This window comes from Erythrolamprus reginae, chromosome 1, assembly GCF_031021105.1.
Source record: "Erythrolamprus reginae isolate rEryReg1 chromosome 1, rEryReg1.hap1, whole genome shotgun sequence".
Taxonomy (NCBI): domain Eukaryota; kingdom Metazoa; phylum Chordata; class Lepidosauria; order Squamata; family Dipsadidae; genus Erythrolamprus; species Erythrolamprus reginae.
The window spans coordinates 385,555,966-385,568,049 of record NC_091950.1 but is presented as its reverse complement, the minus strand read 5'-3'; the positions used below and the strand labels follow the sequence as shown (position 1 = coordinate 385,568,049).

The following is a 12,084-nucleotide window of genomic DNA, read 5'->3' as shown; positions in this document are numbered from 1 at the left end:
GAAGAAAAGTATAATGTCTGAGCGGCACATTTTCATGCCTGGACGTAGATCGATTAGAAACCCAGTCCTTAAGTGAATCTGGCTTCTCCCCCCCTCCCCCATTGTCTTTGTTTGTGAGACCTCTGCTAGGTCCTCAATATTTCCCTAACTAGGTCTGTATCAACCATCATGATGATTGTATAGATCTTTAGGACACAACATTTGTATTAACAAATCATTTATTTCAGTGCAACAAAAATTCAAGTGAATTTGATAATGACTATTTGTATAAGTGCCTAAAGATACTTGGAATTTTGCTATGAAAAATATCTAAGTAAAAACACAAATATTATGATGGATTTTGACATACAGTACAGCATAAAAACACAGTATTGCTGTATGGGATTAACTTTTGGAAATTATCAACATTTACTTTGGATTCGCTTTTCCTGCAGTGCATTAAAGTTTAAGAATTCATTTTGTTTATGTTTAGACATTGGATCTTCATTGTCTATTATCTGTTTGAGAGTATATACTACCAAAGGAAGTTTATGAATGCGGCCTGTTTTTCGACCTCCAGCAGCACTCTGCCAGCCAAAAACGAAGGCTGTTTAATATTTCCCAGGTGGCCCTGTGGACCAAATTTAACCACCCTGTGGGTTGGATCCAGCTGGGGACCTTGAGTTTGATACCCCTGCTGCAGATACTTCTGCATAATATTCTTTGCAAAAGAGTTGCAAATGAGAAATGCATTTGCTAGCTCTTCAGTCTCTTTCACAATTTGTTCTATCTTTACAGCACTTCATAGCATCTATTTCTGCCAAAAGGTGTTATTACACTTAAGAGATGGATGACTTCTATTTTTTAGTTTCATATCAAGGAGCAAGTTGACAACTTGAAGCTTCCCATACACAAATCTTTCCAAACAAAGATTAATTTTGCAAAGAGATGTATACATAAGTCAGTTATGAAAAATCTCAAAGTTACAAGCATTATCATATTTGGCACTTCAGTGCAGAAAAGACTGCAGGGTTGTCTGTAACTCATAAAATAGTGTGGAGTTTTTTCTCTTAACTATTTTTTTTATTGAAGCATTCAAGAAAGGAAGTTTGGAGAGGAAGCACTTATTAACATGTACATTGTTTCACTGTAGAAAGGAAAACTTAATGGCAGAACAAGAATAAGATCAAGATTTTAAATAGGATGCAAGGGCATCACCAACCTTATATTTATACAACTAAATCATTACAATGTAATACTCTTGCCAAATAAAGCCCAAAGTATATAAAAAGGCCAGGTTTAACCATTACTAAAAACTGATAGCAAAATATGAAATTCTTAATTTCATTAGCACCACTTTTTCTACCCTCAGTCAAATAAGGGCTTTACATTCTGTTTTGCAGGTTTATAAATGCACCATTGCTTAAGAGAAAATGGTGTATTTACAACTTACGACAGATGTAAAATGGGTATTAATTCATTAAAACAGAATGATTAATGTGGCAGACCGGAACATCAGTCACTGAAACCTTTCGGAAGAAGCATGCCCGGATTCTGGAATCCTGGAAGCAGTTGCAGGAGGCAGGAAAGTGCTTTGGCTTCATCACAGAAAACTTCTCGGTTTTGTTTTTAAGTTGGGCGGCTCTGACCAAACCGAGTTTTTGTCCTAAATTGACAGAAATACATTGGAAAAATTACAACAGAAGTTAACAGGAACAATTCATCTATTACCAGGAATCATTTGCTGCTTTAGCTATACTGAAGGTGGCACTACCAAACTAGAAACCGTCAAATATGAACTCTCATTCTTCAATGGAATATGTTATGGGACTCACTGATTTCAGAAACACCCATCAAATTAGTAATTAGATACAGGGTGAATTAAAGTAAAAACTAAAAATAAAAAGGTAAGTACAAAATAAAATTACTACATTGAATTCAAATATCGAAGCTGTAAACTAGTTTCTAAGGAGAATGAAAATTGTATCAGCTCCAAAATTTTAGAGCATGTTATATAAATATTGATTGATTGATTGATTGATTGATTGAACATATTGGCCACTCCTCTTAACACGGACCACTCTGGGAGGCTTACAATACTACAGTGTAGATACACTGCATATAAAAATCCAGCTGCTCTTCTATAAATCTTTATATATCAATTATAATATTCCTTTTCATTCTCCTCCTATGTCAGTTTTGGAAAACTTTTTTTTGCTCGGATGCCACTTGTGTGATAGCCCACTGCCATAATGCAATGGCTTCTACCCATGCATGCGCACACAACCCCCTGTGCTGTCTCCACTGTGCATGCTCACTGAAGCTTCCAGAGCCTGTGGTTGGCAGGCTTCTTGTAGGCTTGTTGGATCCATTTTTCACCATCTCCGGAGGCATTCCTGAAGCCTGGAGAGGGTGAAAAATGGCCAAAACCGGAAGTTAGTTTCTGAACTTCTGGTAGGCCTGTTGGGTCCGATGGGTCCATTTTTTTTCCATCCACAGGCTACAGAGACTTTCCGGAAGCCTGGGGAAGGCAAAAATACTTCCCCCGCAGTCTGGAAGGCTGAAAATCAGCTGGCATAGGGCAATGCCTCGCATGTCCTCAGATATGGCTCTGCGTGCCACCCATGTCACCTGTGCCATAGGTTCGCCATCACAATCCTATGTACTTAATATTTACCTTATCATTTTTTCAGGGATGTTCTGACGAATATTGACTTGTGCTGCTGCCCTGATCTGAGCTTCAAGTCTTGCATAAATTCCGGATGCAGACTGAAAGGACAGAAGTCAAACAATCATGTGATTTAAAGATTGGCGCTTTCTTTCTTACTCTACATAATGGGAGATGGATAGCTAAATTGTTGGAGGGTGGGTGGGTTTGGTCCTAAGCAGAGACAAGTTAAAACTGAACTGTAATTATACTATAATAATACCCAGTTTTACTAAACAATGAGAAGAAATTACTACAGGTAATGCTCAAATTGCGGTCCTAATTGAGCTTTCAAATGGTTACATGGTTAACTACATAACTCTGCCTGATATTTACAATATTTTGGGGGGCAGTTGTTAAATGAAATCATTGGTTGTTAAGCAAACTGGTGATTGTTAGATGAATCAACTTTATCCATTTGCAAACAGCCATGAAGGCAACTGGACTTTCTAGGAGGGTTCTGCCCTTGAAAAATGTTTTGCTTCTCATCCAAGAAGCTTTTTCAATTCAAATAACACCTTTGGGACAACCATGACCTGGATGATTGGGAACCTCCATAGAAACTAAAATACCGTAAAATCCAGAGAGGTTACTCAAGAGGAAGAGCAAAGGAAAACCTAATTGTGGGTAGAAAATGCTGATTTCTTTTAATGCGACAGAACATTCAATACGACATCATGGGTGACAAGAAAACGACTAAACAAAAAACATCAGGCAGCTCATTGCTTGGGGGGGAAATCCAGGGGGTGGAGAAGGAGATACAATCATTATATTCAGAAATCATTACTATACCCAGCATTCGATGGAGGGTTTACTGGATTATTGAAAGGCAGCAAATACACTGCTCAAAAAAATAAAGGGAACACTTAAACGCCATAATATAACTCCAAGCAAATCAAACTTCTGTGAAATCAAACTGTCCACTTAGGAACCAACACTGATTAACAATCAATTTCACATGCTGTTGTGCACATTCAACTTTATACAGAACAAAGTATTCAATGAGAATATTTCATTCATTCAGATCTAGGATGTGTTATTTGAGTGTTCCCTTTATTTTTTTTGAGAAGTATAATAATTTAAAGGGGAAAAGAATCAAATGTGTAGCCAAAATATGTCAGTGATATTAAATTAGAACAGCAATAAAGCTCACTTCTTTGTTTTCCTTTGATTTCAGTCGATCAAGATCCCCCAACCTAATTTTTATTAGATGTCCTGTTATCTCAATCATTCGCCGCTGATCTGGGGGGAAAAAACACATCACAGAAAAGAAATAGAAGAGCCAGTGCATAAAACTTTTTCACTCTTCAGAGTAGCAATTGTTTTATGTTTGGTCAAAGACCAAACCCAATGAAGACAGGAAAATTAAAATAAAATGTAGTAAGCACCAAATAATTAAATGAATAACAAACCATATCTAAAAACATTTAAATGATTCAATAAATATTAATATTAAATCCATAGCTCTTTTTCAACAATTATAGTCACAAAAATTGGTAAATCTCTTATATCTGGCCCACAGAGAGCTTAAATCCAGCCTGCGGAAGTGGCCTGGAAATATCAAAGGACCGGCCCATGGTGCCTCTGGAGGTAAAAACGGGCCATGTGCACACACACACACCACACCTCATTTTCGCCCTCCATGGCCTCCTGCCGGTGGGTCGTTTTCAGTCTGCAGAGTGCTGCAGGAGGCCAAGGAGGGCAAAAACAAGATGCAAGGGGGCTGCATGTGGGCCCCTAATTCCTACCTCACAGAATCTTGGACATTTACACCTTTATGAAGGTATGGAACAACACTAGCATTATTTTAGCTACTAAATCACAGAAGCTAAGCAGGTACATCTTACCTTCTTCTCTTTGAGCATCTTGATTGAATCTTAGTGATCTGGAAGGATCCCACTTACTCTGCTGCAAACTCATTCTAATGAAAGAGCAGATAAGCCATGACAAAGAATATAGAAGCAGACAATCAGTCATATTCTTTCTAGAATAATTCAGGGCACTATTGGGTCTGTTTCAAAAGGGACAATTATCTGCCATTGCAAACTCAAAGGAACTGGATAATTTTAGGGCAGGTTGTGAAAGAGGAAGCAGATAATTAGGATCCTTCCATGGGCTTCAGACCTCGTTACAGCATTAAGATAGCACTGCTTACATTTGCTGATGACCTTTGGTGGATAACACACACACACACACACACACACCGCCCTTCTTTGAGCTCTCAGCAGATTCTGATACTATTGATCGTGGCATCTTTTGGACTAGGTCTGAAAATTAGGAGTGGGTGGCACAGTGCTAAATAGTTCTTCTTCCTCTGACGCTGATTCCAGTTGATATTAATTAGCGAGGAGTCTCAAAAGCCAACTTTGTTTTTGCTTGAAGATGTTTCGATTCTCATCCCCAAAGCTTCTTCATTCAGTACTGAAGAAGCTTCTTGGATGAGAAGAGAAACATCTTCAAGCAAAAAAAAAGAAAGTTCAGTTGCCTTTTGAAAAAGCACCTTTGGGACAACCGTGACCTGGATAACTGAGAATCTCCATAAATAATTACTGGTGAGAAATCTTGCCTGTGGCCCCTACTTTGCACAACTTCTCAACATTCTAAGCACTCTGTGTAACATCTGAGCAAGTTTATTTATTTATTTATTAGATTTGTATGCCGCCCCTCTCCATAGACTCGGGGTGGCTCACAGCATCTGTTGACACAGGGCAAGATATGACCAGTACGTTGATGATGTTTAATTATATATCTTTGCTCCAGGCCAATAAAGTGATTTATCTTTATCTTTTCATGAAGCAGAACTTCCACGGAATTGGGATACAACTTGGAGGTTCTAGTTGAAGAGTAGTCTCTGCTTAAAGAATAAGTGGTAGCTGTGGAGTGGAGGGTCTATGCACAGGCTCATGTTATGCGTCAGCTGTACAAATTCCTGTACCAGGAAGCCCTGACCATGATACTTCTGGTTTTGGCAACTTTCCAGATGGAGTGTTGTGGAGCCTGCATCAAGATTTCCTTGAAGAGTATTCAAAATCTGAAGTTGATCTGGAGCCGCATGTGGCTCTTTCATCCCTCTGCTGTGGCTCTGTCACTCAAAATATACATCATAACCACTAACGTGTGAAACCTGCTGGTATGCAATTTATTGAGCTTTTCGACCCCTGGTAGACCAACCATGGATAAATTGAAGAAAAGAAAAGTTTCAGAAGAAAACAGAATCTTTAATTCAACTATATATGCTAGTTTTGTGGCCGCTCAGGAAATAAGTTAGGCACGGGTAGAGTTTTGTGGCTCCCGATATTTTGTTTCATGTGGGAAATGGATCCAAATAGCTCTCTGAGTGTTTAAGGTTGCTGCTCCCTGGCTTAGGATTTCCCTCCAAACTACGACAACACATTACAGTCTGAAAGTATTTGAAAGGAAAGTATAAACCAGTTTGTCAATTCAGATATCAAACTGTTTCTAGTAAAAATAACGGAGCATAGCAGAGGAGGAAGACATGCATAAGCACTAAATCTCTTAACTACAGCATTAAAACTATGGCTACACATATTGTATTAACCAAATTAATACAGATAGTCCTTGCTTCCCCAATCCTTGTTCACTATTTGAACTGTCAATTCAAAGTGTTGGTAATGACCTTTAAAGCCCTACATGACATTGGACCAGAATACCTCCAGAACCGCCTTCTACCGCACGAATCCCAGCGGCCAATAAGGTCCCAGAGTTGGCCTTCTCCGGATCCCGTCGACCAAACAATGTCGTTTGGCGGGCCCCAGGGGAAGAGCCTTCTCTGTGGCGGCCCCGGCCCTCTGAAATCAACTCCCCCCGGAGATTAGAACAGCCCCCACCCTCCTTGTCTTTCGCAAATTACTCAAGACCCACCTATATCGCAAGGCATGGGTGAACTAAGACATCTCCCCCAGGCTTTTTATATTTCATGTTTGGTGTGTATGTGCTGTATGGTTTTTAATTACTGGGGTTTTTATATATTTTTATTATTAGATTTGTCCCATTGTTATACTGCTTTTATTACTGTTGTGAGCCGCTCCGAGTCTTCGGAGAGAGGCGGCATACAAATCTAATAAATAATAATTAATAATTGAAAATAGAGATTTATGACTGGGTCCTCAAAATTGTGATTATTAAGGGTGGCCCCACAACCATGGGACTCTGATTTGGTCACTTGGCAACCGGAAAATACTTATGATCTTTGTAGCTATCCAGAGTCAGTTGTTTAGATCGGCAGCTATATAAATACGGTAATAAAACGTTAGAGTCTGCTTTAATGGCTTTCCTCTAAATTTTAGCCAATACTTACATAAAGGGAGATGTGTCTCGAGAGTTAGACTGTCAAATAAAAGAAAAAAGGAATACACTAAGATAGATATTAAGAAAAATCTTTGATCAAATTTTCTTTACTTAAACTATGCAAGCTATTAACCATGAAGGATTTCCCCTGGAGATACATGTATTTAGGTTCAGAAGAACAACAAAAACCCTAGTATTACGAAGTCAGATTTTATATCTACTAACAAAACTAACGATGGAAAGAAGGTACCTCATTATGACTAGTTCTCATTTAATTATTGAGACTCAAGTCTTATTCTAGATCCATCAAACAGACAAAGGAAACTAATTTTTCAGGGTTAGGCGAAAATAAATTCAAAGTTGTTGCTACATTTGGTGAATAAAAAAAGTTATTTTTATCATACCTTATTTTTATAATATTTTACACATTTTATATTTACCTTCTCCAATGTTTTTTCTTTCTTTTGGATATTAGGTGAAGATACTTGCTTTTTTGGATTTTTGGTAATTTTTTTGGGCTTCTCTTTTTTTCCTGTTAATTAAAAATAGTATACACAAATGATCAGCATATACCATATTAGGCTCTCTTCATTCATGTTCAAACACACAACAATGAAAGTCCAGGCTGAGCAAGCATCCTGCAGAATCATGATAAGGAAATATATGCCTTACACATTCCTTTGTTAATCACCAGTAAATACACATTCTAGGAAAGGGGCAAAGATTGTAGCTTCCATTAATTATCTATAGGGAAGCCACAAGAGAAGTTTGCTTTATATGGTGCTGGCATAATGTATGTGTCGTTCACAATTGGTTATTCTGTACCACATGTCAGAACTGTGAATACACAATAAATAGAAGAGACCATGATCTATTTGAGGTCGTCCTCCCATCGAGAAAACATTCTCTCTGTCATTTCATTCTGATGTGACAATTCATGGCATGCTGTGCCTTCCTAGAAGGCGACCCACTGAAGGAGGGCTGCATGCCTTCAATTTTGTGCTATAAAATTATGGTTATTCCTATACCCAAAGGCTGCAATGCTTGTAGGACTATTAATCCAGACAGAGCCTAAATTGCCCTATCACTGAAGCTTGGCCTAGATCTGACTAAATTTAGTTCTATTTGACTAAGTCCACTTTATCTTAAGAGAAACAGGCCACTGCAATATCAGTCATTTTCTTACATCCCTAACTGCTATCATATTTAATATCCCAGCCAGGAAAAAAATACCTGCTTTCCTCGACACTTCTTCTTCATCACCTACTTCATCCTCTGTGACTTCAGACCCAGTTGTGTATTCATCATCTTCTGAAAGCAGCAACTGTTGTTTCTATTGTAATCAGGGGATAGAGAAGAAATTAATGGGTATCACTCATCTCCAAACAACAATAGATTGTTGGGTAACAATAAACTAGAAAGAGAAACTGGTTGAGAGGATTATCTGTTGCAATATTCATTGCAGTTTGTCAATTTAATTTAATTTAGTTTTAATTTAATTTATTAGATTTGTTTGCCACCCCTCTCAGGACTCAGAGCAGCTAGATGAAACAGAGAAGGCAATCCTCTCTTGCTTTGGAGTTCAAAATTGGTAGCACTATAAAATGAGTGAAACTGCTGATGATTCATTCTCATGACTTGTGTTTCTTATTCTTTTAGATTCTGCCTAGCAAAACATTTATTTATCTATGTGTTCACCTATCTTAGAACAACTCTTGTATCAAAAAGAAAAAAGACCCACTCATTTTGCATTACAAATCTCAACCAGGTGTAGTGACTCAGAGTTATAGCAACCACCAACATATTTAGAAATTCTGTTATGTTTCAAAACAGCCCAAATATAATGGATTAAGTGGGGCACTGTTTTTCCCCTAGTTGGAGTTGTGCTGCAAAATCAACCAGGTCATGGTTGAGAATGGCAACCTAATAAAATTCAGTGAAATTATAATGGTAAACTGTAAAACTGCCACTTTGAGCTCCTGAATGAAAAGCAGGATAAAACTTAATTAATAAATACAAAAGAAAAAGAAAGAGAAAAAGAAGAACAAGACCAATAAACATTCAAATATAAGCCACTGTAGCAATTGAAATTTCAGAAACTACCTTATAGACTAGAGCACTTGGGATAGTGTGAAGGAGATGTTTTAAAGCTGAACTAGCAGCTTTCCAAATACAGTGTTCCCTCGATTTTCGCGGGTTCGAACTTCGCGAAAAGTCTATACAGTGGTCCCCCGATCATTGCGAGGGTTCCGTTCCAGGACCCCTCGCAATGATCGGTTTTTCACGAAGTAGCGCTGCGGAAGTAAAAACACCATCTGCGCATGCGCAGATGGTGTTTTTACTTCCGCAGCGCTAGCGAGGAGCCGAAGATTGGGGTTCCTGGGAAGGGGACTCAGCTGGGAAGCGGCGCTGGGGTTTCCCCACCGCCCACGCAAACTCCTCGCTGCCGCTCGCCCGCCATTCGCCCGCCCACGCCGCTCGCTCGCTCGCGCCGCTTCCCAGCTGAGTCCTGAAGCCAATTCGCTTCAGGACTCAGCTGGGAAGCGGCGCGAGCGAACGGCGTGGGCGGGCGAAGGGCGGGCGAGCCGCGGGTGCGCGGGCAGGCAGGCGGCGGACAAGCCGTTCGCTCGCGCCGCTTCCCAGCTGAGTCCTGAAGCCAATTCGCTTCAGGACTCAGCTGGGAAGCGGCGCGAGCGAACGGCGTGGGCGGGCGAAGGGCGGGCGAGCCGCGGGCGCGCGGGCAGGCAGGCGGCGGACAAGCTGTTCGCTCGCGCCGCTCGCTCGCGCTGCTTCCCAGCTGAGTCCTGAAGCCAATTCGCTTCAGGACTCAGCTGGGAAGCGGCGCGAGCGAACAGCGTGGGCGGGCGAAGGGCGTGCGAGCCGCGGCCCGCGCGGGCAGGCAGGCGGCGGACAAGCCGTTCGCTCGTGCCGCTCGCTCGCGCTGCTTCCCAGCTGAGTCCTGAAGCCAATTCGCTTCAGGACTCAGCTGGGAAGCGGCGCGAGCGAACGGCGTGGGCGGGCGAAGGGCGGGCGAGCGGCAGCGAGGAGTTTGCGTGGGCGGTGGGGAAACTCCTCGCTGATGCCCGCCGCTCGCCCTCCCGCCAGCAAGAGGGGGAAGACCCAGGGAAGCCGCCCAGCAGCTGATCTGCCCGGCGCCATCTACGCATGCGTGGCCATAAAAAAAGGGCGCGCATGCGCAGATGGTGTTTTGACTTCCGGGTTGAAAAATCGCAATTTAGCCCGTTCGCAATGATCGGGATCGCGATACCCGGGGGATCACTGTACCATGGTTTTTCAAAAATATTAATTAAAAAATAGTTTGCAGGTTTTTTCCCTATACCACGGTTTTTCCCACCCGATGATGTCACATGTCATCGCCAAACTTTCATCCAACTTTAATAAATATTTTTTTAAATAAACTTTAATAAATAAACATGGTGAGTAATGATCTAAATGGTTTCTAAGGGAATGGGAAATTGCACTTTAGCGGTTTAAAGTGTTAAGGAAAGGCTTGTGATACTGTTCATAGCCAAAAATAGTGTATTTACTTCCGCATCTCTACTTTGCGGAAATTCAACTTTCCCTGGCAGTCTCGGAACGCATCCCCCGCAAAAATTGAGGGAACACTGTAATGTTCTAACCCTTCTTGCCAAAAACTTGCAGTTTTACACAAATTGTTTACCATATTTCTATCCTAAAATATTTGCTGAAGCCATGGTTTAAGTTAAGTTTCAAAGGGGTTTCCTTGAAAGCACTATAACAAAGCAATTAAACATGCAGAATATTGAAAATGAAGGAATTTTATCTAATGGAATGTAAATAACTAAGATAAACATACCAGCTGAAGAGTCCAGTTTTTCAGAGAAAGGAACTAAAGAAAGAAAAAGAAAGAAAACCAGGACAGAAGTGAGAGTTGGAGAATGTGGCAAGTCTACTGTGAGAATTTTTAAAGGGGTCTAATGCATACAGAAAAGGCAATTCTCCTGTTACTATGCATGGTAATGATACAGGCATCCAATCCCCCCAAAAGGTGTGCTTGACATCAGCAGTTCTGGAAAATGTTAGGCTATAACAACTCAAAAAAATTAAAAATCATAATATGTGGCGTTAAATTATTATTTGAAAGTTCCTCTTGAGCAGGATTTTGTTCTTTGGTACAAAATCATCTCAAGATGTAAAATACCCAAGGAAGCAATATTTTTCAAAATTCAAATTAATTTTTTTCTTATATTATCAACCAAATAATATCACAATACTTTCTGCAACAGTGATAATAGAGAGTCACCATGCATAGAATGATATAATTATTTTTCCACCTCTGGCAATTTGATGTCTTATGAATGTGCTTAGTGCTATTGTGCTTCACTCATATTTTCAGTTTACTTTAATGAATTATTCTCCTTTTCAAGCAAGTCTTCGTTACAGCTAACATAGTAAAGCTTCTGTGAAGGGAGCTAACGAAGGCAGAAGGGAAGGGAACAGAGGACACTCATTCATATGTAACTAATTTTGTATTGAACAATAATCAATTTCTTTAACCCAAACACCTGGGTCTCAGCAGCTTTCCCTCTTTGGAAAGAACTTGGCTAATAAAAAAACAGATACCGATATGCATCTATGCATCAAGCTTGCTTCCAATTTACTGGTTTGGTAGAAAGAATTTCCCAAACACACTGTATTTACATATTTCACTAAAGACACCAAGGTCAATATGCTTCACTTGAAGGACAAGTGAGGATATCAGCAATTGTCCAAATATGCTACATTTTCTATTATCGCTCAAGCTTGATGGCTGATCTCTCCAACAACATTTGGAAAGCCAATTTCCATACACCTGTCTTAAAGAAAGTGCCTCCCTGAACTTATTTTATTCAGTTGGAATAAGTGGAGTGAAACAACTTAATGGAAATCTAAATAAGGGGGGGGGGGGGATTACTCACAGCATTAATTTCTCCTGTTTTGGGCCCCCATGACGAATTTGGCTCCAATAAAATATTATATTCAAAACCCTTCTCATCATTCAGCCCTATTCCAGAAATGCTTCAAAAAGAAAAGAAACAGTTAAGGTACGTTATTCTAGTCAGAATTCT

The 12,084-nt window shown here is 40.1% G+C and overlaps 1 protein-coding gene across 7 annotated transcripts in view; it reads right to left on the bottom strand.

The window, feature by feature from the left end:
- Positions 1-200: 200 nt before the first annotated feature.
- The window catches only part of SANBR (SANT and BTB domain regulator of CSR), a 33,979-nt gene continuing 22,095 nt past the window's right edge, over positions 201-12,084 (bottom strand). For 4 of the 7 annotated variants that reach the window (XM_070734821.1, XM_070734819.1, XM_070734823.1 and 1 more), the window contains exons 14-21: positions 11,935-12,034; positions 8,228-8,327; positions 7,435-7,526; positions 7,005-7,033; positions 4,534-4,607; positions 3,840-3,928; positions 2,657-2,748; positions 201-1,645 (exon numbers count right to left, since the gene is read on the bottom strand). In XM_070734821.1, the coding sequence (XP_070590922.1) occupies positions 1,609-1,645; positions 2,657-2,748; positions 3,840-3,928; positions 4,534-4,607; positions 7,005-7,033; positions 7,435-7,526; positions 8,228-8,327; positions 11,935-12,034 (613 nt within the window). In that variant the 3' untranslated portion in view covers positions 201-1,608. Of the gene's footprint in view, positions 1,646-2,656; positions 2,749-3,839; positions 3,929-4,533; positions 4,608-7,004; positions 7,034-7,434; positions 7,527-8,227; positions 8,328-10,832; positions 10,866-11,934; positions 12,035-12,084 lie in introns of all 7 variants that reach the window. The other 3 variants (XM_070734816.1, XM_070734817.1, XM_070734818.1) reach the window with 1 other exon arrangement.